General features: G+C 48.9%; 1 protein-coding gene across 2 annotated transcripts in view; it reads right to left on the bottom strand.

Moving 5' to 3' along the window:
- The window catches only part of LOC137429905 (hyccin-like), an 85,126-nt gene that overhangs the window by 52,765 nt on the left and 6,636 nt on the right, over positions 1-25,725 (bottom strand). For both annotated transcript variants that reach the window (XM_068120266.2, XM_068120265.2), the window contains exon 3: positions 23,652-23,753. In XM_068120266.2, the coding sequence (XP_067976367.2) occupies positions 23,652-23,753 (102 nt within the window). The remainder of the gene's footprint in view (positions 1-23,651; positions 23,754-25,725) is intronic.

A 25,725-nucleotide genomic window follows, 5' to 3' on the forward strand; every position in this document is an offset into this window, starting at 1 on the left:
CACCATCTTGTTCAGCCCTCTGTCACATCGCTGGGTTGTTAAGCCGCCATTTTGTTTCAGCCTATTCTAAAGTGCCTTGCCATGGAAATACTATCTACTCTCACGGACTACAGTAAAGTAAATAATCTAAATCTGGGTTTGGTTTTGAGGATCAGACCTGAAATATTAAATAAGTGCTGAAATCTAAAGTGAAATCTGTGAATTTTAAGAAACTACTGATTATGACCAAGCATAGATCTTATAACCAAGCTTTAAGCAGGGCTGTCGTTCCTCCTTCTCCATATTCCCAAAGCATTAAACTTAACTTTTTCTACAGTTCCAACAATTATGTTGAGTGAAGAAAAGATTAAGGAATGTGCCCAAAGTGTAACTTTGAGTGCAATGAAAATAATTAACCAGCGGGATCTCCGTGACGGCTGCCGCAGCCGTGCCTGGGTATTCCGTGGGGGAAATCTCCAGAGTTAGGAAGGCAAAATGAAACAAATTAAAGATCTAATTAAAAGAACAATTAACATAATGGGAGGATCACAATGAGTAATCAAACGGGACAAGATAACCCAAAGCGCTCATCATCGAATGCCTGATCTTCACAAATGTATGAATCACTAATTTTCAGAATCATTGGAATCTCCCGCGATGAAGCTAACTCCAAGGGCCTTTCACTCACTCACCGCAGGCAGGTTGGTGGTCTTTCCGTCTTCTACCGACTCCTCTCTGGCCTTGCCCCCCCCCCCCCCAGCCCTCTCTGGGCTCTGTCCCCCAAATATTCCTACAGGTCTCACAAGATCTGCCTGCAACCCTCTTATGGTTAAACTGCCAAAATCAAGACTTTCTGCTCACCTTCACTCCTTCATTCCTCTTTTCTCCCGCCTCTGGAACAAACTCCCTCACTCTCTTCAATCCCACTCCACCCTCTAGGTCTTTAAAACAGCTGTTCACCACCATCTCTTATCCTCCCCCATCCAAAACCTTGATCTTTTCTACCCCCGCTAATTTCGGTCCCCTTGTGTTTTATACCTCTCCCCCCCCCCCCCCCCCTCCCCTTCCCACGCCTCCTGCCCCCAAGCCCTCTCCCTCCCACACTTCTCCCTGCTCTCAAATGTTGTGGTTGTGCGCTTCCCCTTCTCTCCCCATCTTGTCTTCCGCTCCCTCTTTTTGTATATTTTGTTTGTCTGGTTGATTTGTTTGTGAAATAAATGTTAGCTCTTTCACGAGCCTCGATTCAGTATACAACAAAAAAAAAAAAAAAAAAAAAAACATTTGCCAGGCCAACCGTTTTTTATCAACCATTTCATTGGAGAGCTTGCTTGAATGTTTAAGCCACTTGACAAGTGCTCTACAAGCTTATTGATTAATGGAACACCCCTGCTCCCTCTTCCTGTTCTGCCACCTCCTCCTTCTGCTCCTGCTCCCTTTCCCCCACTCATCCCTGCACCCTCTCCCTGCTCATCCCTCCTACTGCTCCATGCACATCCCTCCTACTGTTCCACACCCACCACTGCTACTGCTCCATGCTGAGCCCTCCTACTGCTTCAGTGCTCCATCCTCAGCCTTCTTAACTTCTATCACATGTGCAAAACCAATCAATCAGATGAAAATGCAAACTTTTTGCTCGGTAATAATACAGAATTCCATATGCTTTGAACAGCAGTTATATTTAACCTCTCGCTCTCGGGAGCAAGACTACGTCTCGGGAATAACTCTTGGTCTCTTGTCTGCTGTGGTCTCTTGTCCTGCTGCATTGAAGAAAATCTGCCAGCAAACTGTTTTATGGACAAATCAAACCAACTCCCATGCAATTTCACACCAATTTTGGCCTCACAAAGCGGACTGAGTATGAATATGAATGAATGATCGTTTTAAGGCCATTTTTCCCCGCTAGAGTGGGGGTTGGCCTTGCGGGCCCCATGACCTCATGGGGCTCTGTTTTGAGGCAATGTTTTTATGGCCGGATGCCCTTCCTGACGCCAACCCTTAGTCGCCTCTTACGATGCACAGGGATATGGTGTACCTATTCTAAATCGGGGTACACACCGTGATCATTCATCCCAGCAAGCTGGTACTCAATTTGCCGACCTCGGAAGGATGACAGGCTGAGTCAACCGCCCTGGTGTTAATTCAGCGATCGACCAGGATTCGAACTCAGGATCCTAGGATCCCAAGCCTGCACCCTAACCGCTAAGCCAACACAAAGCGGACTGAGTGCGAGAAGAAATTGAAGGTGTCCAGATGTAGTGAGACAAATTTGATTTGTGACGTCTGAGCTGTCAAAGTATACCATTTGTGACACCATATTATCTTTATTAGCAGAAACCATATAATATATGCAAAACATCTAAATTGTCTAATAAGAAAATTAATAAGACAAGGTCTTATTAATTTTCCTTCTGGCCTGAGTGGTATGTAGGTGTTCACTCGGTGACTTTTAAAGGATTAAATATCAAAGTACTGATTTTGGGATTGCATAGCTGCAAAGACAATCTTGAATCATAATGCTCCTTTTTTCACAACAAGAGTTCTCAAATTATTCCTACTTTCATGAACAGGTTCATCCAAAACTGTGCAATTTACTTACCACATTTCTACTTTACGCCCTCGAACAAACCGGAGCGCACATATACTGCGTGATTTTACCGCTCATTGTGGAGAAAGCATTTTTCTGCTCATGAAGACAATGACCCAATCGAAAAACAATTCCCGTAGGGAGCCAGTTGGAGGTTAATGAGGTTCGGGTGGTGCATCAGCATGGAAAACATCACCAATGCTCAATCATTGTCAACGCAAGTCAATATACTGACCCCATGGCCGCATTTTGCCAGAACAAGCACACAGCACCCCGCATATCTGTTGATGTTTTGAACTGCTCAATCTATTCCACGTGCCCATTGCTTGAATTGACTAATGATACGAGGAACTACAAGGAAATTGGAAACAAGAGGCCATTTGATTCATGCCTGGAAGATGCAGTTTAAATAAGAAATGTATGATGATTGGGATGGGTAAGAATAATAAAAATAGAGAATATATGATGTGAGGGGCAATCTTGGAGCACATCACACAGAAGAAGGATCCGGGGTGGTAATAGATACGGAGGTAAAGCAGACAGGGCAGTGCCAGACAGCTATAGGTAAGCTAACAGGGTTTAAGGCTGTATTTGTAGGGAGTTAAGTTATAAATCACAAGAGTTTGTTTTAACACTGTATAGGAATTTAGTGAGGCCTCATCTAGAATATTGTGTTCAGTTTTGGTCACCACATCTGATGAAGAACATAGCTTCTGGAGAAGGAAGAGTAAAGAGCTACTACATAGATTCCAGGCCTAGGTAGACGAAGCAGCGGCTGAAGGAGACAGGACTTTACACATGAGAAAGGAGGTGATTATGAGGGGATCGAATAGAGATGTTTCAGTTACTGAAGTATGTGAACAACGTAGGTGCATTAGGAGTTTTTCAGCAGAGTGGACAGTGTTAGGACCAGAGACCTAAAGGTAAATACGATTAGTGTGGGCAGTATGAAGGCAAGGGTATGTCAGAGAGGATTTAATGCACGGAATGGTCTCCCTGGAAAGGTAGTGGCAGCAGAAAGGTTTAAATTGGAATTGCAGAGGTACCTAGATGCAGGGCAGGGTTTACAATGGAGACAGTCCCACAACGACCAAAATTGTTATTTTTAAAAAACAAACAATTTGAAAGGTGCGTGTTTATAAATATATTTGGAAGTGCCACATAATCATATTGTTGTTGTTTTATTTTACATTTAATTCCACACTGCAGGCATTTACAAGTGCGTGACATCACTGCACTGTACGAACAGATGAAGGTGCAGGTGCGGGTGAGACAGAAGCAGGCAAGGAGAGTTAATTTGGAGGATAACTAGAGACAAAATCGACACAGAAGAGAAACACCATGTGCAAGTTATCACTCGTTCCAAATGTAACAACAAGTTTCGGCCACATATGAGTTTTCCCATCCTGGGAGACACCATGTGCCAGCTATCACCCGTTCTAAATGCAAAAACGAGTTTTGGCCACATAAAAGATTGCCCGTCCTGGGAGACGCCATGTGCCAGTTTTTTTGTTTTTTTTGTATACAAGATCGAGGCTCGTGAAATCACTGTTCGAAGTGTATCGACGACTTTCGGCCACATATATGTTTGCCCGTCCTGAGAGATGCCATGTGCCAGTTATCACTTATTGTAAGTGCAAAAACGAGTTTCGGTCACATACAGGTTTTCCCGTACTGGGAGACGACATGTGCCAGTTATCACTCGTTCTAAATGTAACAAGAGAAAAATAACCACAGTGTGGTCACCAGCTGCGACATGTAGAAACATGAGGATATCCATTGCAATATGTGCTACCAAATTCGACCAGTCATTAAATTATACGCATGCACTAGCGTCTTTTTGTCTTTCAGCTAAATTTATTCTGGTTTCTTCAAACAAATCGCGATTTTAGTCCGCGATGTTCTTACCTCATACCAACGCACGTCCGAGTGTATGCGCATGCGCTATTCAAAAAGGCACCCCAACAACAAGAACAACAACGCGGCCCTCTCATAGAGCTGCTCGTCGCAGCTAAAAACGAGCTTCAGCTACATACGAGTTAATAGACGAGTTAACAGGGGAGAACACGTAATTAATAGACATACATAATTAATAGACAGGATGCAACCAGTGTTGAAACAGTACGTAATTAATAGACACATAATCACAGCTTCACGGCATTACTGGGGTATTCAGAGTGTTTTGTGTCTTTGTGGTCTTCTGGTTATTTTGGGTCCTTTGGAACTTTATGGGTCTTCAGTTTTCAATATATATTGTTTAATTGTATTGCTGTATATACATTCAGTTATTAAAATACAGTCTAAAAGAAGAAGTAAAAAAAAAAAAAAAATCTCAGGACGTTCACCTTCCTCCCGATTAATCAATTGCATTTTGTATTTTCTTTTGTAAATATGGTGGGCGTATGACAGCCTTTCTTGCATATAAATAAATAAATAAGCTGAGTTGTAATAATCACTCATTTCTTTAAAATTTCAGATTTCAGTCCACATTTTGGCACCTATTTAGTTAATGAGATCTGATCCTCAAACCAGAACACAGATTTTGATTATATACTTTAATTGGTCCATGAGAGTAGATTGTGTTTCCAAGGCAAGGCACGTTTGAATAGGCCGGCACAAAATGGTGGCTTGGACCCCTACGAGGTAATGTTGAGCTGACCGGGGATAAAGCATTTCATGAAGGTAAGTCGTTATTGCTCTTCAAAAGGTGTGTTTGTATTTATCCAAATACCTAGTTTTCATTCATGCACTCCTTTGGAGTTCCTTTAGTATGCATACAAAGTATAAATAAAAAACACAAGAGTATCAGTGAGGAGAAAGATCAGCCAATTGCTTTCAAAAACTGCCAAAGATGACGCACACAAATTGGCTTGGTGTCTCATCGATGTGAGAATTTAAAGCAAAATCATAACTGGGCTTTGTGTCATAAAATCATAACTGGGCTTTGTGTCATAAAATCAAAATCATAACCGCCCCCCCCCCCCCCCCCCCCACCAAGTCTGGTAGGCAGGTATGCTACAAGGCGGTGAAGACCAATGAAAATTTGTTACAACGGATCAACGGGCCCACTAGTCACATAAAATAAATTGAAGTATATCTTCAGGAGCGGCCAGGGGTATCACGTTATTACATTTGAAATGGCCTTGGAAAATGCCATGGTAATGTGGAACAACCCTCAAGCTGATGTGTATATATATATATATATATATATATATATATATATATATATATATATATATATATATATATATATATATATACCTTTCCAAGGTGGAAGAAGGCGATAAAACATGGGAATTCCTCGGGATTTTATGCAGTCCAGTGAAGTCTAAAGAAACAAAGGCTAAGCCAGTGTAAAAATAATAGTCCTCTTACTCATGATGCAATTGAGGGATCTGAAGCATCCCTTGTAATACTTTCTGCCACCACCACCGGGAGTGGCGCTACATGGAACACGTTTACGAAGATAAATTTGCGTCATCCCACCTTCGGTGGGGAAATGAAGTCACTCCAACCTTTGCCATATGACCTATAGTCCCCTTGGCAAGGTAAGTTCCTTGAAATTGCACAAGTAATGACCAAATACATAGACGTCAGACATACAGACTGTTGTGGTGCTGCGCACACACTACTCGATTGCCGGAGAGGTAGGCCACAATGCGTTGGTACAACAAAGAGTCTTTATTCAAAGCTAGCACTTCAGCACTGGGCAGGCTCGACCTTAGAGCCCGCATATATGTCCCGAGGCCACGCCTTGCCCCCGGGCGTCGCCGATCGGCCGGGCATGCATTACAGTTCCCCGCCTGGACGTTCGCGCCACCTGCTGGTGCGCGGCATTCTTGTCCCTTGTGCCCGCCACATGCGCCCCCCCAGAATTCCCGCGCACCTGAAAGGTGAGTTTGCGGGGAAGCCGGATGACCCGGCCGAAACGCCCCCTGGTGATGCGTGCAGGGCTGGGGGTAGCGGGGCGGCGGGGCTGGGGGGTGCCGGGGGTCTGACTGCCGGGGGGCGGCCTCGACGCGGAGGCAGAGCTGCTTGCGGGGGGTGGTCCAGATCGAGGTGGGCCGGCTTGAGGCGGTCCACGGAGACACGATCCGGGGCACCGCCGATGTTGATGGTGAAATACTTGTCCCCGGTCTCCAGCACGCGGAAGGGCCCGTCGTACGGGGGCCGTAGCGGTGCCTGGTGGGCGTCGTGCCGGACGAAGAGGTACTCTGCCGTGCGAAGCTACGGGGTGACGTGGGAAGATGGGCAACCGTGGTGTGCCGTCGGCACCAGGGCGAACCTCCAGGCGGTCTCCTGCAGGGTGGAGTGCTGTTGCGCCGCGGACCGAGGAGCAGGGGATAAATTCGCCCGGTACCCGCAGTGGTTGCCCGAAGACCAGCTCCGCTGAGGATGCGCGCAGGTCGTCCTTGGGCGCCGTCCTCAGGCCCAGCAGGACCCAGGGGAGCCTGTCGGCCCAGCTGCCATCACGGAGGCTAGCCCGGAGCGCAGCCTTCATTGAGCGATGAAAGCGCTCGCACAGGCCATTGGCCTGGGGGTGGTAGGCCATGGTGCGGTGTAGTTTTATGCCGAGCCCTTGCGCCACCATGCCCCAGAGCTCCGAGGTGAACTGGGGGCCACGCTCGGACGAGATGTCCGAGGGGGCACCGAACCGGGCAACCCAAGTGGCGATGAAGGCGTGCGCCACATCAGCCGCAGACGTCGCCGCCAACGGCACGGCCTCCGGCCATCGTGTGGTGCGGTCCACCATGGTGAGGAGGTGTGTGAATCCTTGCGAGGGGGGCAGAGGTCCCATCAAGTCGATGTGAACGTGGTCGAACCGACGCTCGGGCACTGTAAACGGGGCCAATGGGGCCTGGGTGTGGCGGTGGACCTTTGCGCACTGGCACGCGAGGCACGTCCTGGCCCAGTCGTGGACTTCCTTCCTGAGGCCATGCCAGACGAACTTCACCGCGATGAGCTTCTGAGAGGCCTTCGTGCCCGGGTGGGACAGGCCGTGGATGGCGTCGAACACTGGGCGCTGCCAGCCAGCGGGCACGATGGGGCGAGGCCGGCCGAGGGAGACGTCGCACAGGAGGGCCGCGCCCGCGGCATCGAACGGCACCTCGGTGACGCGGAGGCCCATGACGGCGGTCTGCAAGGCCTGGACGCCGGGGTTGGCGGTCTGGTCCTCCGCTATCCGGGCATAGTCGATCCCGAGGTGGACCGCGTGTGCGACGGACCGGGAAAGGCAATCCGCCACCGGGTTGTATATACCCGCCATGTGACGGATGTCCGTCGTATACTCAGACACGGCAGAGAGGTGACGCTGCTGCCGTGCCGACCATAGCTCGGCGACCTTGGCCATCGTGAACACAAGGGGCTTGTGGTCGACGAAAGCCGTGAACGGGCGGCCCTCCAGCAGATGGCGGAAGTGTCGGACCGCCAGGTGGAGCCCGAGTAGCTCGCGGTCGAAGGTGCTATAGCGGCGTTCGTGCGGGCGAAGCTGCCGGCTAAAAAACGCCAGCGGTTGCCAAGCACCACGCACCCACTGCTCGTGCACTGCGCCCACTGCGTAGTCCGACGCGTCGGTGGTGAGGGCGATCGGCGCATCGGGCGCCGGGTGCGCCAGCATGGTGGCGTTGGCCAGGGCCAGCTTTGTGCCCACAAACGCCGTGGCCATCGGCTCTGACCAGGCGATGTCACCTTTGCCCGGCTTGCCCCGGAGGGCCTCGTGCAGGGGGCGGAGGAGCTGGGCGACGTGGGGCACGAAGCGGTGGTAAAAATTTACCATGCCCAGGAATTCCTGGATCCCCTTGATCGTGCGGGGTCACGGGAAATCCCTGACCGCCTCCACCTTGGCCGGTAAAGGGGCGGCCCCGTGCCTGGTGATGCGGTGCCCCAAGAAGTCGATGGTGGCAACGCCGAAACGGCACTTGGCGGGGTTGATGATTAGGCCATGCTGGCCCAGGCGTTCGAAAAGCATGCAGAGGTGGAGCAGGTGCTCCTCCCGGGACGCGCTCGCGCCTAGGATGTCGTCCAGGTAGACAAAGAGAAAAGGTAAGTCACTCAAGACGCTGTCCATAAGCCGTTGGAACACCTGGGCCGCATTCTTCAACCCGAAAGGCATTTGCAGGAACTTGAAGAAGCCGAAAGGGGTGATGACGGCCGTCTTTGGGACATCGTCCGGTTGGACGGGGACCGGGTGGTAGCCCCGGATGAGGTCCACCTTGGAAAACACGGTCGTGTTTGCCAACCGGGTGGAAAAGTCCTGGATATGCGGGACCGGGTAGCGGTTGGGGGTAGTGGCATCATTGAGCTGGCAGTAGTCCCCGCACGGCAGCCATCCCCCGCCGGGCTTTGGCACAATGTGCAGAGGAGAAGCCCAAGCGCTGTTGGAGCGCCGTACGATGCCCAGCCGCCCCAGCGTGGCGAACTCAGCTTTCGCCACGGCGAGCTTCGTGGGTTCGAGTCGGTGTGCCCGGGCGTAGACCGGCGGCCCGACCGTGGGTTTATGGTGCTCCACCCCTTGTTTAACAGCCACCACTGAGAAGGTGGGCCGCGTGAGGGCAGGGAAACTGGCTAGGAGGTGGGTAAAGTCGTCCGCTGCCGGAAGCGTGCAAACTAAACTCGCCGGGACGGAACCTTCCAGCAAGCCGCTTGGCAAGCTGCTCAGTGAGCCGCTCAACGAGCTGCTCAGCAAACAAGCGAGCGAGCTGAAGATTTCAGCCTGGACGAGCCGTCTGCGCTTTACTTCGACCAACAGCCCATGCGCACATAGGAAGCCCGCGCCCAGCAGGGCCATTGGCACGCTGGCGGTCACAAACGACCATTGAAAGCGCTGCCCTCCGAACCGCAGTGAGAGGCAACGCTTCCCGAATGTGCGGATGGATGTACCGTTGGCGGCAAGCAAAGCGGGGCCCCGGCCCACGGCTTGCTTGTCGAACGTGGAGGCGGGGAGGACGCTTACCTGCGCTCCTGTGTCACAAAGAAAACGGCGCCCTGACAAGGTGTCCGTGATGAACAGGAGGCTGCCGGAATGGCCGACGCTCAGGGCTGCTAATGAGCGCCGGCCCGGTCGTTTCCCGACCCGTCAAAAGAGCACGGCGGGCGACACGTTTTAGCCTTGCGGCCGAACCTGGCATGGTAGTAGCACCAGGTTTGCGGTGGCGGCGGCCGCGGCGGCGGTAGTGGGCGGGGCGCAGCAGCGGCCACGAGGGAAGCCGGGGGCGCTGTAGCCTCTGCCCAGGGATCCACTACGGCAGCACCGTAAACCGACCGCGTGTCGCAGGCCGCGAAAAACTTGTCGGCCTCTACGGCCAGGGCGCGGGGTTCCTTTATTTTGGAACCGGCCAGCGCGAGGCGTACCTGTACAGGTAGCTGGCGTAGGAAAAGCGCCCGGAATAAGAAATCCGGGGGCTGGTCTCCAAGCAGGGACAGCATGGAATCCATCCGGACGGATGGTCGTGTGTCGCCGAGGGTGGGAAGGTCCAGGAGGCGGTCGGCCCGTTCGATCTCCGTGAGCCCGATCGTGGCGAGGAGGAGACGTTTGAGCACCTCATACTTGTTGTCGCCCGGCGGGCGCCGAAGGATGGACACGACTCGGGCGGCAGTGCCGGGCCGGAGGGCGGCGACCACGTGGTAGTACCGGGTCTCGTCCGCCGTGATGCCTCGGAGCTGAAATTGAGCTTCGGCCTGCACAAACCAAACGTCGGCTTGTGCTTCCCAAAACTCCGGGAGCTTGACGGCGACGGTGTTGGTAGCCATGGCGCGTTCGGGGGTTAGCAACGGCTGAACCAATCGGGGTCACCAGTGTGGTGCTGCGCACACACTACTCGATTGCCAGAGAGGTAGGCCACAACGCGTTTGTACAACAAAGAGTCTTTGTTCAAAGGTCGCACTTCAACACTGGGCGGGCTCGAGCTTAGAGCCCGCATATATGTCCCGAGGCCACGCCTTGCCCCCGGGCGTCGCCGATCGGCCGATAGGCGGGGCATGCATTACAGTTCCCCGCCTGGACGTTCGCGCCACCTGCTGGTGCGCGGAATTCTTGTCCCTTGTTCCCGCCACACTGTCAGCAGATGCCAAATTGTGTATTTTCATGTGATGAGAGATTAACAAGGCTCACAGGGGCCCCACTCAGCCATTACTGCGTTTTGCATTGGGCCCCCAAATGGGTAACACCACCCCTGGGTGTATAAACAGTAGTACAAAGATAACCGCATAAGATATTAAAAATTAAAGGTAAAAGACTAATTTTCAGCAAAACACACACACACACACACACACACACACACACACACACACACACACACACACACACACACACACACACACACACACGCGCGTTTGTTTGCAAGTCCATAAATGTGGATCCACTCCTGGGATGTGCATGTGGATGGGAAAATAAATAAATCAGCCAAGCAAATCTGATATGCGAGCAAGGGAGGAAATGGCAGCAACATTACGAGCTGCCAATAAAATTACCCAGAACATTGAGCCTAAGCTAAGTGAAGCACAGCTGTCAGTACCTACTGAAAGCTGTCCCATGTTTTTACATCCAATGTGGCACATCGACACAGACTGAGGATGTCACAGATATGTATGGAGTCTTACTGGAGCAAAGTCTTACTGCGGGAAGCACAATTTTCCCCATAAATATGTTAATTGCCGATGCAGCACCATGCAATAACCACACCACCAGGTTCTCATGCTAATTCGAATGCAAATTGAACCTCTGAGATATCTGGCAGCTTAGCCTAGAAGTATGCACACTGTCCTATAAGCTGTCTAGCTTGGGTTCGAATGTCGACCCAGCTATAAACTCTCACCCTGGTGCTTGTCATTCTGGGCAGGGCATAAATATTCCTCGGATGGATGTTAAGCCAGAGGTTGTTGGTGGAGGTTAAATCTCAATCAGTGTCTCACGAATTATTGCCGTCACCATTAACAAATTTAAATTCCTACCCAAATCACCATCAATCAACATCAATCCCAGCCAGCAAGGTCGTGAAAGTCTTGTGCCAAAACCTTCCTGGCTGACTCCACACGAAGGTGGGAATAATTGAGGCCGTTAAAGAGATTTACAGATAAAGATAAAGATGGAGATGGAGATAGAGACACCGAGACATTGTGCTTGTGCGTTGGGACCATGCGTCTTCCTTCAGAGGCACAATAACATGGCCGGGCTTGACGGTCGTGTTGCTGAGCATTTAGATAATACATTGTGGATCTGGTGTTTTTTGTATAAATAGTCGAGGCTTGTGGAAGAGCTAAATTAGTACACTGAATGGATCAGGATACAGTAGCACAAAAATAACATTTGAGAGGGGGTAAACACCAACAGCAGAGTTGAAGGCCAAGATACAGGCAGACTTGGACCAACAATGGGTGTGGGTAGAATAGGGGGCAGGAGAGGATGCATAGGGTGGACAAGATAGATAGAGAAGAAAACTCATGAGGGAAAACTGGGAATTTGGAAGGAGGGATTGGGCTGGGGTAACAGGGGTAGAAAGGATCATTGTTTGGATTGGGGACAATCTAAGATGGTGATAAATAGCTGTCTTGAAGACCTGCAGGGAAGAATGGGATTGAAGATAATGTACAAGTTGGTTCCACAGGTAGGAGAAAAGAGGAAAGAATGAGTGGTGAGCAGTCATCCTGGATGTAGGTACTTTAACAGTTTAACCAGAAGGGGGTTGATGGTCGACCATGTGACCCCTGCAGAAGCATGGGAGGAGGAAGGGGGGGGGGGGGGGGAGGAGCAAATCACAGAAAGAGCTGAGGGTGCAAAACCAAATAGGAGGCGGTAGAATACAGAAACCACTTAACTGTCGGTGATGGCGAAGTGATAGACACATACACTACTCACAATAAGTTAGGGATATTGGCAGGTTCTTCGGTGTGGTTGATTTTGTGTATTAATTATGTTGAAAAAAGTTGTTGGTCCTAATTCTATGGTTACTAACGAGTGTGAAAAAACACAGAATTCTTGATTTCAATACCATAACCCTAACCCCCCCAAAAAAATTAAAAAATAAACTCTGCCACAATATCCCGAACTTATTGTGAGTAGTGTATATTCAGCTTCATTGTGGGAGATTCCAATAATCTTGAAGGATTGCAAAACTTTTTTTTCTTTTTTTTTGTATACAGGATCGAGGCTAGTTGAAAGAGCTAACATTTATCACACAAATTAAATCAAACAGACACAAAACATATAATAAGGGTACCGGTAGACAAGATGGGGAGAAAAGGGGAAGCACACAAACACAACATTTGAGAGCAGGGACATCGGGAGATCTGTGGGAGGGCTTGGGGGGAGGAGGCGTGGGAAGGGGGGGAGGGGTGGGAGAAGTATAAAACACAAGGACACTACAAGGACTTCCAGGAAGTAAGTTGGTATTTCAAAAAAGTGAATTGAGGGTGAAAATAGCGGGGGTAGAAAAGATCAAGGTTTTGGATGGGGGAAGATAAGAGATGGTGGTGAACAGCTGTTTTAAAGACCTGGAGGGAGGAGTGGGATTGAAGAGAGTGAGGGAGTTTGTTCCAGAGGTGGGAGAAAAGAGGAATGAAGGAGTGAAGGTGAGCAGAGAGTCTTGATTTTGGCAGTTTAAGCATAAGAGGGTTGCAGGCAGATCTTGTGCGACCTGCAGGAATATTTGGGGGACAGAGCCCAGAAAGAGCTGGGGGAGCAAGGCCGGAGAGGAGTCGGTAGAAGACAGAAAGACCACCAACCTGCCTGCGGTGAGTAAGTGAAAGGCCTGAACAGGAAGGGGAGAGGAGTTAGTTTCATCGCGGGAGATTCCAATGATTTTGAAAGCTTTGGTTTCAACAGCGTGAAGCCGAGGTAGGTGCGAGGAAGGAGCACCGGCCCAGAGGAGAGAACAGTATTCCAGAGCTGTGGATGAAAGCCTTGTATGTGGTGAGGAGCTCAGGTGTGCCAAGGAAGGACTTCGCACGACGGAGGATGCCCAGTCGGCGACTGGCTTTGGAGGCCAGATTTGAAATGTGGTTTTCCCAGGAAAGATCATGGCAGATAGTGAGACCCAAAAGCTTGAGTGACAGAACTTCTTGGAGAGGATTATTCAGAAAGTGGATGGGAGGGTTGTCCAGTCGGTCTTTTCGGAGAGACATAGTAAGAGTGTGAGATTTGTCAGGATTGAAAGACATGTTCCACTTGTTTGACCAGTCTGATTTTGTCCAGGTCTGCGGAGAGTGAGGAGGCTGCAGACTGCCGATCTGAAGGATGAGGAATGGAGCGGCAGAGAGTGGAGTCATCAGCAAAGAGATAGAGAGGATTTTCAAGAGAGTCAGAGAGATCATTGATTAAGACCAGAAAAAGCACATGGCCCAGAACACTGCCTCGGGGAACTCCAGCCTGAACAGGAAGGGGGAGATGAGAGAAACCCATTCAGGGCCACATGTTGACTACGACTAGAGAGGAAGTCCGCAAGCCAAGCATGGAGATTTCCATGGATACCATAGGAGGAGAGTGTGGTGAGCAGAGCGGGATGCCAGACCGTATCAAAGGCACGTGATATGTCAAGGGAGACAGCTCTAATTTCCTGTTTGGCATTGAGGACCTCCATCCATTGTTGAGACAGCAGAAGCAGCATGTCCAGAGTAGAGTGACCTGGTCTGAAACCAAATTGATGATCAGAGATCAAGCCATTTGAGAAGAGGAAAGATATGATATCCGAAGCAATGACATGGATTCCATGACTTTGCTGATAATTGGGAGAAGGCTGATTGGTTTGTAGTTGCAAGGATCTGTTTTTGCACCTTTTTTGTGTAGAGCGGTGATGTTGGCTGATTTCCAAGGTGATGGCAGATGACCTTGAGCAAAAGAGAGGGTGAAGAGAACAGAGAGAGGGAGTGAAAGAGCGGCAGAGCAGGATTTTAGGACCCGTGGGCTGATGCCGGCAGGTCCAGTTGCAGAATCAGAGTCGAGGGTTGACAGAAACTTTTCCACCTTGTCAGGAGGAAAGGACACAGAGTCCAGGAGCAGCTGGGTACGACTGGGTACGGTGGGTACAGAGAGGAATGGGTTTGGGACACAAGATTTAGAGGCAAACACAGAGTTGAGGCATTCAGCTTTTTCACTTGCGGAGTCAGCTGTGTAGCCATTTGAGGTAAGCGAGGGGATGGAGGGGGAACAAACACCAGAAACGGATTTGACCAAATGCCACCAGGATTTGGAAGAGGGAGACAGGTTTGAGAGTTCAGTCTTGAGAGTGGAGAGATATTGTTTCCTGGCTTTCCTGAGGGTGGACACACGCTTGTTTCGGGCTTTGTGAAAGGAAATGAGATTTCCTTCCTTTGGATTTGCTTTCCAGGAGGCGAAAGCAAGTTGTTTCTGGGCAACTGCCTCACCACAAGATTCCGTGTACCATGGACGGGAGGAAGGGTATGACAACTTAAGGTGAGATGGGATAAATCTGTGCATGAGAAAGAGCAATTTACTTTGGAAGAATTCCCAGGATGAGTTGATGTCAGAGGTGGTAGAGATGGGAGACCAGTCCAGATGATTGATGGCTGCATGAAGACCGTGCCAGTTGGCCTGAGTGAAATGCCAGACTCGTCGACACTGAGGAGGCTCTCTGAGAATGGTCAGAGAGATGTCCACTTTAACAAGCACATGATCAGATGAGCCAATTGGAGCAGAAGAAGAGCAGCAGACATTTGCAGGGAAGTTAGTCATAACCAGGTCTAGAAGAGAAGATGCTCTGTTGCCTGAGATCCGGGTCGGGAAATTGATAGTGTCAGTTCCATGGAATTTGTGTCCTCTTGAAGGAAGCCAGCCCAGAGGGGTGTGGTGTTGTGCATAGAAGGTACGCTAGAGGGGGCGTGGTGAAGAAGAGGAGGTGTTCTGGGTAAAGGACAGAGCATGGAGAGGATTGGAACGGGCGTGTATCCGGTGTTGGATTGAATAAAACGGTTGGACATTACTGAATTCTGAATTATTGGAGTACTTCACGACACAAAAAACTGGCGCCGAGGATGGGTTTGAACTTGAATCCACTGACACCATTTCTGCAGAACCCGTGTGAGCCTTTGATGCCATTTACGGCCTGGACTCGTGTCTTTGAAAACTATGTGCTGGCGATACAGGAGAATACACTTGCTGATGCGAGAAAGTGCGCACTGTTGATGCATCGCTTCGGCACCGAAGGTCAGAGACTCTTCTATACATTAACCGTAGCTGATAATAGCTATGAGACTGCACTTGCGGCCTTGAGGATTTTTTTTTGTCCGAAGAGTTAATGTCGTGGCAGAACGATATAAATTTCAGCAGCATGGTCAGGAAAATGGCGGCGAGTCTACATCACAATACATTGCCTCATTAAGGGAGATGGTCGTCACATGTGAGTTTGGAGAGCTGGCAGACAAAATGATTCGGGACCAGCTGGTCGAGAAATCAAATTCACCTCGCACTAGAGAGCGGTTACTGCTAGAAACAGGACTGACATTACAGAAAGCTATAACCATCGCTGGACAGACCGAGTCAGCAATGGCAGAGGCTAAGATCATAGGCCAAGGGACTACTAGCACCATACAGGCCATACACCTTGTGCAGACACAGGATTCGCAGAACAGCAAAAAGACCCTTTAGACTCGCTGGGAGAGGTATTTCAGATCAGCGATCCCAACCGGCTCAAGGGAAGACGTGTTATCGATGCGGTTCTGTAAACCACACAGCTAATTACTATGGATGCCCAGCAAAGGATGCACAGTGCAACAGCTGCAAAAAGAGAGGACATTTTGCTAAAGTATGCAGGAGCTCAAAACACGTTCAGGAAGTGGCTGTACCTGTCGTGAATGTGTTGTGTAGACAATAGGGCTCAAGATGCTGATAAGATAATATGCACTGTACAAGTTACTGCTGCCAGGGGAGAGCCGATGGACATTGAACTAATGTTAGATACAAGCTCGGCAGTATCCATACTTCCTGAATCTGTCTACATGCAATGTTTCAATAATGTGTCACTGACCGAGCCAAAACTACACCTTGTTAGCTACCTGAGAAACCCGATTCCTGTGCGTGGTTGCCTGTATGCCTATGTGACTTTCGAGAATCACTGTGCACCTGCTGAATTCGACATAGTGCGGAGCGGCACTGCCATTCTGGGCAGAGACCTGGTTGCTGCACTCGACATGCAATTACTGAATGATCGCTTCACTTCTACCACACAAAACAGGGCAAATCAAACTCCACCACAAATGTTACAGGTGACAGCAAGGAGGACACCCTGGGCTGTGCAAATGGGTTTATTTACCTCGTTAAGATACGACCCAATGTGACTCCAGTCCAGCAAAAGCTGCAGCCGGTTCCTTATCCTGACACAGCTTGGGAGAAACTGGCAATCGACATAGTGGGGCCCCTCGATTCTGCACCAATGGACTGTCGTTTCACTCTCACTCTCATCGATTACTTTAGCAAATGGCCAGAAATTGCCTTCACCTCCCAGGTCACTTTCACTACAGTGATCAAGTTCCTGTCATCTGTCTTCAGCAGAGAAGGTAACCCAAAAGAGTCGATATCGACAATGGTTATTCACGTCTCGGGAATTTGAAACCTTTCTAAAAGACAGAGACATTACTCACAGAAAGTCAGCAGTCTACTACCCGCAAGCGAATGGAGAAATAGAATGATTCAATGGAAGCTTAAAAGAAAGCTTGCTCAGTGCTAACATTGAGGGGAAAAACTGGAAAACATTTACAACGGACTTTCTTCAAACATACCGGGCAACCCAACATGGCACAACACAGCGATCAACTGCTGAACTGCTTCATGGGAGAGAGATGCACACCAAGCTGCATGTATTTGGGTTACAGATGCCAAAGGCCAACACACCGTCACGCAAAGACACAGCACTCACAGTACAAGAAAAGCAGAACAAGCAAAAGGCATACACCGACAAACGGTGGGGAGCAAAGGATGTGAACTTTGAATGTGGCTCCTTCATCCAAGTGAGGAAACCAGGGACAATCTAAACTGTCAGCGCCTCAAGTTAAGGAGCGAAGACGAACTCACATGTACAAACTGTCAGATGGACAGATCTGGAACGCTTCTCATTTAGCATCTGCCTGTCAAGGGAATGAAAGAGACGATACCGAGCAACCACTCCTTCCTGACATCACCGCACCACCAGCTCAAGACATCAGAATCTGTGCCGGTCGGCCAGGATGCCAGAGTTCGCACACCTCCAGTCTGGACACAAGATTATGTGATGACGTAATCTAAAGTTTTTAGAGAGTAAGAAAGGAAGCTATGATAAACTGTTGCCATGTCTATTTTTACTTGTTTTATGGTTAATCCACGCTGTGGCATTACTACATTTCATCTTCTAATTAACTATATATATTGTTGGTCACTGGGTTATGGTATGCACGTGGTTAAAGAAAGTGGGACATGTGGTGTTGTGCATATAAGGTACGCTAGAGGGGGCGTGGCCAAGAGGAAGAGGAGTTCCGGGTAAAGGACAGAGTATGGAGAGGATTGGAACGAGACGTGCATCCGATGTTGGATTGAATAAAACGGTTGGACATTACTGAATTCTTCATTCTTGGAGTACTTTACGACACAACAAGGGAGGAACAGGTACTCCATCAAGCTGCGGATAAAGGCCTTGTAGGTGGATCGGAGTTCACATGTGCCAAGGAAGGACTTTGTATGATTAGAGGATGCCCAGTCGATGGCTGGCATTGGATGCCAACTTTGATATGAAGTTTTCCCAAGAAAGCTCATGGATGATAATGAGAACCAGGAGCTTGAATGACTGAACTTCCTCAAGAGGATGGTAAAGAAAGTACATGGGAGGGTTTCGGTACAGTCCTTTTTGGAGAGAAAGAGAGAGGGAGAGATAGTGAGAGTGTGAGCATGAGTGTGATTTGTCAGGATTGAAAGACATATTCCAAGTGTTTGACCAGCTTGTGATTTTGTCAAGGTCTGAAGAGAGGGAAGAAGCTACAGCATGTCTGTCTGAAGGATGGCGGATGTCATGGCAGAGGGTGGAGTCACAAGCAAATAGAAAAAGGGGATTTTCCAGAGAGTCAGAGAGGTAATTTATGAAGATCAAGAAGAGGACTGGACCCACAACACTGCCTTGGGTCACTCCAGCCTTGACTGGGAGAGGAGATAAGAGTACTAAATTGAGTGCCATGCATTGGCTACAAGAGTAGAGGAAGTCAGTAAGGCATGTGTGGAGATGGTCTTGGATAACATAGGCAGAGAGTTTGGAGAACAAGGCAGGATGCCAAACTGGATCAAAAGCACGAGATATGTCCAAAGAGACGACCCGATCTCATGTCTGACATTGAGGGCCTCTATCCATTGTTGGGTGAGTAGAAGCTGCATGTCCAATTGCAGTGACCTGGTCTGAAACCAATTACGCTGTTGGAGAAAAGGAAAGATTTCATATCAACTGCGGTGATGGATTCCATGACCTTGCTGATGATTGGGAGTAAGCCGATAGGTCTGTAGTTGAGGGATCACCTTTTGCACCTTTTTTATGTAATGCGGTGATGTTGAATTTCAAAGCAGATGAAAGATGACCGAGCACAAATGACAGGGTGGAAATGGCAGAGAGAGGATGGGAAAGAGCAGCAGAGCAGGATGTTAGGACACATGAGCTGATGCCATCCAGTCCAGTAGCTGAGTCAGTCGAGGGTTGAAAGAACCTTCTCTATCTTCTCAGGTGCAAAAGGCACAGATCACGAGCAGTTGGGTACGACAGGGAAGGTTAGGTACTGAGTTTGAGGGGTTGGGGACAATATTTGGAAGCAAACATAGAATTGAGGCATTCAGCCTTCTCACGAGCGGAGTCGGCTGTGCTGCCATTTGAAAAGAGGGAAGGGCATACTCCAGAAACAGACTTAACAAGATGCCACCATGTTTTAGAGGGAGACAATTATAAAGTTAATTCTTGATATTGGACAGATGTTGTTTTCTGGCTCTCCTGAGAGTGGACAAACGCCTGTTGCTGACTTTTTGGAATGCACTAAGATTGCCTTCGGTCGGATTAGCCTTCCAGGAAGAGAAGGAAAATTGTTTCAGAGCAACTACTTCTCCACAGGATTCAGTGTACCATGGGTGGGAACAGAGCCTCCGCTGGGTATGTGGGTGTCCCCCTGCAAGCCTCATGTGTGGGAAACCCCCTGCAAACCTCATGTGGGGGGCCCTTTATATTGGAGGGCTAATAAGTAATAATATGGTGACAGATCATCAGGCAAAGGATCTATTTATACCTTGGTTCTGGAGGGGTTAGCCCAGTATTAGAATGACCAGCTCTGTCTGTGTTTGTCTCTGTCTCTGAATGTATCTGTCTTTCCACACCATCATGCATAATGTATTGTCATATCTCAGCTATGCCTGTACCAATTGTAACCAAACTCGATAGGACAGTAGTGTGGGTCAACCAGAGTGTGATATGTGGCCAAAAAATGAACTAAGTCAAATGTCAATCGCTGTTCATTATTGCCAGGATAGCCTATGTGGACCTAATGCTGAGTATGTTAAGAATGAAGATAACGTTGACTGAAGTCCTAAATGCACTTCCTCAAGATGGAGGAAATGACGTAAAATAGAGTAAATGATTCACAGTAAATTTCATTCGATTTACTTTGAGGTCGTTTGGAAGCTATTTAACAAGTAATAAAACGAAAAAGGGTGGAGGGATGTTACTGGAAAAAGTATGGAAACAAGAAGAAATTAAAACTGCGAGCAGTGATGCCCCGGGGACCAAGACGCCTCATTATGATTGGACAAGTGTGCAACAACTTCCTTGACAATGGCAACCCAATTATGCAAAGTTTGAACTGAATTGATCCAAAAAATGAGGGAGGTGCATTTTAGAAGTTTTTCATGAAATCAAATATGGCCGCAATGCCACATGACCTATGACATCATCCAGAGGATATACATCAAGTCAAGTGGAATACTATAAGTGATCAAAGTTTCAACACAATCGATCGAAAAATTAAGGCGGAGGTGCATTTTAAAGGTTTTCATGAACTCCAATTTAGCCGCCTGGTCAGGTGACCTACGACATCATGGATTTTGATCAATTTTGTTTTCTTTTTCATTGTCAGACCATGTGACCGATCAGAAAAAAGTTTCATATTCACGTTCATATTGATACGTAGATGCCAGAAAAAATGATTGGTGTTAATCGGATAGATTTTTTTTTTTTACCACTACGTAGTTGCCAAACCGCTTCACCAATGACGTCATCTTATACAACTTTTTTGCACCATGGGTAGTCGATCATAACATAAGATTAAAATCGATATCATTTGCAGTTTCGGAGAAGAAGATTTTTAAAGTTTTCGCCTAAATCCAAGCTAGTTGCCATGGTGATTGCAAAATCAAAATTCGGAAAAAAGATGGCATCAATTCCCATTGGCCCCAACATTCCTGGAAAGTTTCAACTTGATCGTTGATCGGAGCAACAGTGCCAACGCTGCAGCTTCCACAAAATTTGGCGGAAAGAATAATAATAATAAGTCCAATAACAAAAGGAGACCAAGTCTCTTATAGACTCGGTCCCCTCATGAGCAATTATACTTGGGAAAAAAAAAGAAGTCTGTTTAAACATAAAGATGCAGGTTTTTATTTTAAAAGTCCATCTATCTTTCTGAATTGGATGAAGATGATTAATGCATGGTAACAGGAACCATTTAAGCTTTTAGAATAAAGTGTGACGGACACAGAAAGAGCACATAAAGAAAAACAACAACAACAACAACAACAACTCTGCCACGAAAGGTCTGGTTTTCGTGTGTTTCACTATTTTTTATCCTCCGAGATTTACAGATAGATATGCCATGTGGTTGTGAAGTGCAAACATGAAGTCTTTGATTATACCAATCAGTGAAGCGATTGGCAGCCGGTAGATATGCATGGCTAGTGTTATTGGAAACGTCTATGTTGCACAACTGGACTTTCAACATGCTTTAGCTGATGTGGGAGGCCCCTCTTTGCGGGTGGCCTCCAATGGCTGCTGGCTCCTCGGGCACCTAACGGAGGCTCTGGGTGGGAGGAAGAGTAGGATAATGGAAGATAAGATGAATCTGTGCATGAGAGAGCAGGTTTCTGTGGATGATTTCCCAGGATGAGTTTACATCAGGGGCAGGGGATATGGGAGACCAGTCCTGAAGAGAGATGGAGTAAAATGCTCGAGTCGCAGGCATTGAGGCAGCTCTTTGAAAATAGCCAAAGAGATGTTGTCTTTCACAAGTACATGATCAGATGAAGCAAGTGGAGCAGAGGAAGAGCAGGAGACATTTGTAGGAAAATGTAGTCATAGCCAGAAGAGAGGACTTGCCTCTTTATCTGTCTGTCTGTCTGTCGAGGAGCAGAATATCTCAAAATGTTATGGACGGATTCAGCCAAACCTTGGTGGACAGGTTGGGTGTATAACAAGAACCGATTGATTAGATTTTGGTGAAGATCAATATCTGGATACGATAATGTTATTTAAATTAATTTTACAAGTGATTCTTCACCATTGAGAGATAGGAGCAAAAAATTATATTTCAAACCGTTATGGACCGATTCGGATGAAACGTTGTGGATGAGTTGGGTGTGTGACAATAACAAGTTGATTCGATTTTGGTTGAGGTGTGGATGCAGATCCAGCCCATCATTGGGTGACAAAATGTAAACTGTTCAGCCTGGCGGAGTTATGTGCTCTACCGAAATGTTTATAGTTGCCTCTTTTTTTTTTTTACGGCGCAGCCCGTAGGGCAAAGCCGTCTAGAGCAGTTTGTCTGTATGTATGCATGTATGCATGTATGCATGTATGTATGTATGTATGTATGTATGTATGTATGTATATCCCCTCAAACTTATATAAATCATAGCTGAGGATCTGGTCACATGACAGGGTGATGCGATTATGTCTGATGTCATTACGGCGTACAACGGCTGACTCCACACACCGCCATTTTGATTCCTATGCCGTTCAGGCCAAACATATCGTAGAACCTGTCATATATCACAATCGCCATTCTCTACCTTTACGTTTTTCATTCAGTGTGAAACAAAAACAAACCGATTGTTAAAATAATCATCAAATATCTAAACGTTACGGATCTTCCAATGACACAGTAGGTATAGGCCTTAGGCTTCATGCCTCCATACCTCACCTTCAGGCCGCTTCGGACAAATTAGCCCAGGTTTCTTAATACAGTCGTATTGTTTTCGTAATAATAATAATAATAGCGTTAATACTAATAATATAGTAAATATAATCGTAACACTGTAATCCCTTAGTCATTAATGCAAAGTTTCTAGATTGAAGCGGTGTATGGTTCATGAATCAATGACAAGCAGTGTATGGTACTAATAACCACGGAAGTAAGGAATTTGCCTCGGTTTTTTGATAGTAACATCATTTTCGTAAAAATGATAACGTAACATTAATATTATAGTAAATCTAAACGTATCACTAATCCCTTCATAGTGACTGCAAAGTGCAAAGTTACTGGAGGTTAAAATATATCTTCTGCATATTAAAGTAGACGCAGTTTTGTGTCCGTCCGTCACGCTACATCATTACGGCTATGATGTCATTACGGCTGACTCCACTTACCGACATTTTAATTTATATGCCATGCAGGCTGAACCTGTCATCGAAGAAGTCAAACCTGTCACGTGTTTTTACACACTGCCAGCTGTACATTGCAGCGAGTAGAGAGCTACGGCTACGTCGCTGTTAGACTTTCGGACATGTTTTAATCATCCTTGGTTAAAAATCCTCCCCTTTTCATGAAACAAAGCCCAAATTTAATCAAAAACCTTCAAATTATTAGCAGGGAAACAACCTGTGAAAATGAAAATGGTTATTGATGGAATAAAAAACAATTTAAAAATCGCTTATTATTTATCAAGTAAACAAAACATTCCCAATATTTTGAATAACAATGCTGCTGCTACTTCTGGTTTATAATCACCTGACAATTGTCTGACACTTTGCTTCAAAAAAAATAATTAGAGATATAGTGGCCACATTCTACAAGTGTTACTCTAGTGGTGGTATGGTGCAATGGTGCATGGTGCATTTTTATTTCAATGCCAACCCCATAACAGTCAAGATCTCACCTCATTTTGTGATGTTGCAAGCACTTTGTGGATGGCAGATTCCAGTGCTGGCTTCGTTTGCAGCTTTGCAGCGAAGTCGGGGATGGAAGTTTCAGGAAGAGTCTTTGAGGCAAACAAAAATATCAGGCTGAATGGATTATGAGGAACTCTGCATACACATATACCGTGTCCACGGGTACATTGGCTATACTTTGAACGTCTCTGTTGTGGCGGACACGAAAGCTCACTGGCGTGACGGCATCATTCCGCGCACCAAGTGGGCGTCGGCCACGCCCGAGGGGTAGGCGTGGCCTCAGGATATACACGGGGCTCGCAGCCCCGAGCTCCTCAGTGCTACAGTGGGGCTCTTTCAATAAAGACTCTTTTGATTTACCGCGTTGTCCGCTTCCTCCTTGGTAAGCAAGTAGCGCGCGTAGCACCGCGCTTCATTTGGTGACCCCGACGTTGGATCAGCCATCGCTGACCATCCGACCACGCCATAGCAATGGCAAACAACGCGGTCAAGCTCCCAGAGTTCTGGGAGGCCCAAGCCGAGCTCTGGTTCGTGCAAGCCGAAGCCCAGTTTCAGCTTCGGCGCATCACGGGCGACGCGACGCGATTCTACCACGTCGTCACCGCCATCGGGCCCGGCACAGCCGCCCGGGTCGTGTCTGTCCTGAGGAACCCGCCAGACGACCACAGGTACGAGGCGATCAAGCGTCTCCTCCTCGCCACGTTCGGCCTCACGGTGGACGCTCGGGCCGACCGCCTCCTGGACCTCCCCGAGCTCGGCGACACGCGACCGTCGGTCTGAATGGACCATATGCTGTCGCTGTTGGGTGACGAAACCCAGGATTTTATTTTCCGAGCGCTATTTCGACGCCAGCTGCCGGCACGAGTACGCCTCGCGTTGGCCGGTTCCATGATAACGGAACCCCGAGCTCTCGCTGCCGAGGCCGACAAGTACTTCGTGGCTTTACACATGCGGGTGAGTTTCGGTGCGGCCGTCGCGGCTCCTGGGGCTGCGGCGGCTGCGGCTGCGCGCCCCTACTCCGAGCCCGAAACTGCTGTGGGTGACCACCCCTACTACGCGACGCGCCGCGTGGCCGCTGAACCTCCTGCGGGTGACCACCCCTACTACGCGACACACCGCGTGGCCGCTGAACCTCCTGCGGGTGACCACCCCTACTCCGAGGGGCGCCTCGTGACGGCTGCCACGCCACGCCGACCTCCGCCACCGCGGAAAAACCCGCAAGCCTGGTGCAGGTTTCACACCAAGTTCGGCCACGAGGCTCGGCAGTGTCGCCCGCCGTGCTCATTCGGCAGGTCGGGAAATGCCCGGGCCGGCCCTCGGTAGTGGCACTGAGCGCCGGCCGTTCAAACAGCCTACTGTTCATAACGGACACCTTGTCCGGGCGCCATTACCTGTGCGACATGGGAGCGCAGGTGAGTGTTGTTCCCGCCGGTACGTCCGACAAGCAGACCGCGGGCCGGGGCCCCACGCTGCTTGCTGCCAACGGTACGTCCATACGCACATATGGAAAACGCTGCCTCTCTCTGCGGTTCGGAGGGCAGGTTTTCCGGTGGTCGTTCGTCACTGCCGACGTGCCCATGGCACTGCTTGGCGTGGACTTCCTGTGTGCAAATGGCCTGTTGGTGGACGTAAAGCACAGAAGGCTCGTCCAGGCCGAGACGTTCAGCTCGCTTGCTTGCGCGCTGCCCGGCTCGTTGAGCAGCTCCCGGAGCGGCTCATCGAGTGGCTTGCTGAGCGGTTCGGGTCCGGCCAGGTTGATCTGTACGCTTCCGGCAGCGGACGAATTCACCCGCCTCCTCGCCGGCTTCCCGGCCCTCACGCGGCCCACCTTCTCGGCAGGGGCCGTCAAGCACGGGGTGGAACACCACATCCCCACCGCCGGGCGACCGGTCTACACCCGGGCAAGCCGCCTCGAGCCGACGAAGCTCGTGGTAGCTAAAGCGGCGTTCGCTACGCTGGAGCGGCTCGGCATCGTGCGGCGCTCCGAGAGTGCTTGGGCGTCGCCGCTCCACATCGTGCCAAAGCCCGGCGTGGGATGGCGAACGTGCGGGACTACCGGCG

The sequence above is a fragment of the Myxine glutinosa genome, chromosome 6, assembly GCF_964187855.1.
Source record: "Myxine glutinosa chromosome 6, kmMyxGlut1.1, whole genome shotgun sequence".
Lineage (NCBI taxonomy): Eukaryota > Metazoa > Chordata > Myxini > Myxiniformes > Myxinidae > Myxine > Myxine glutinosa.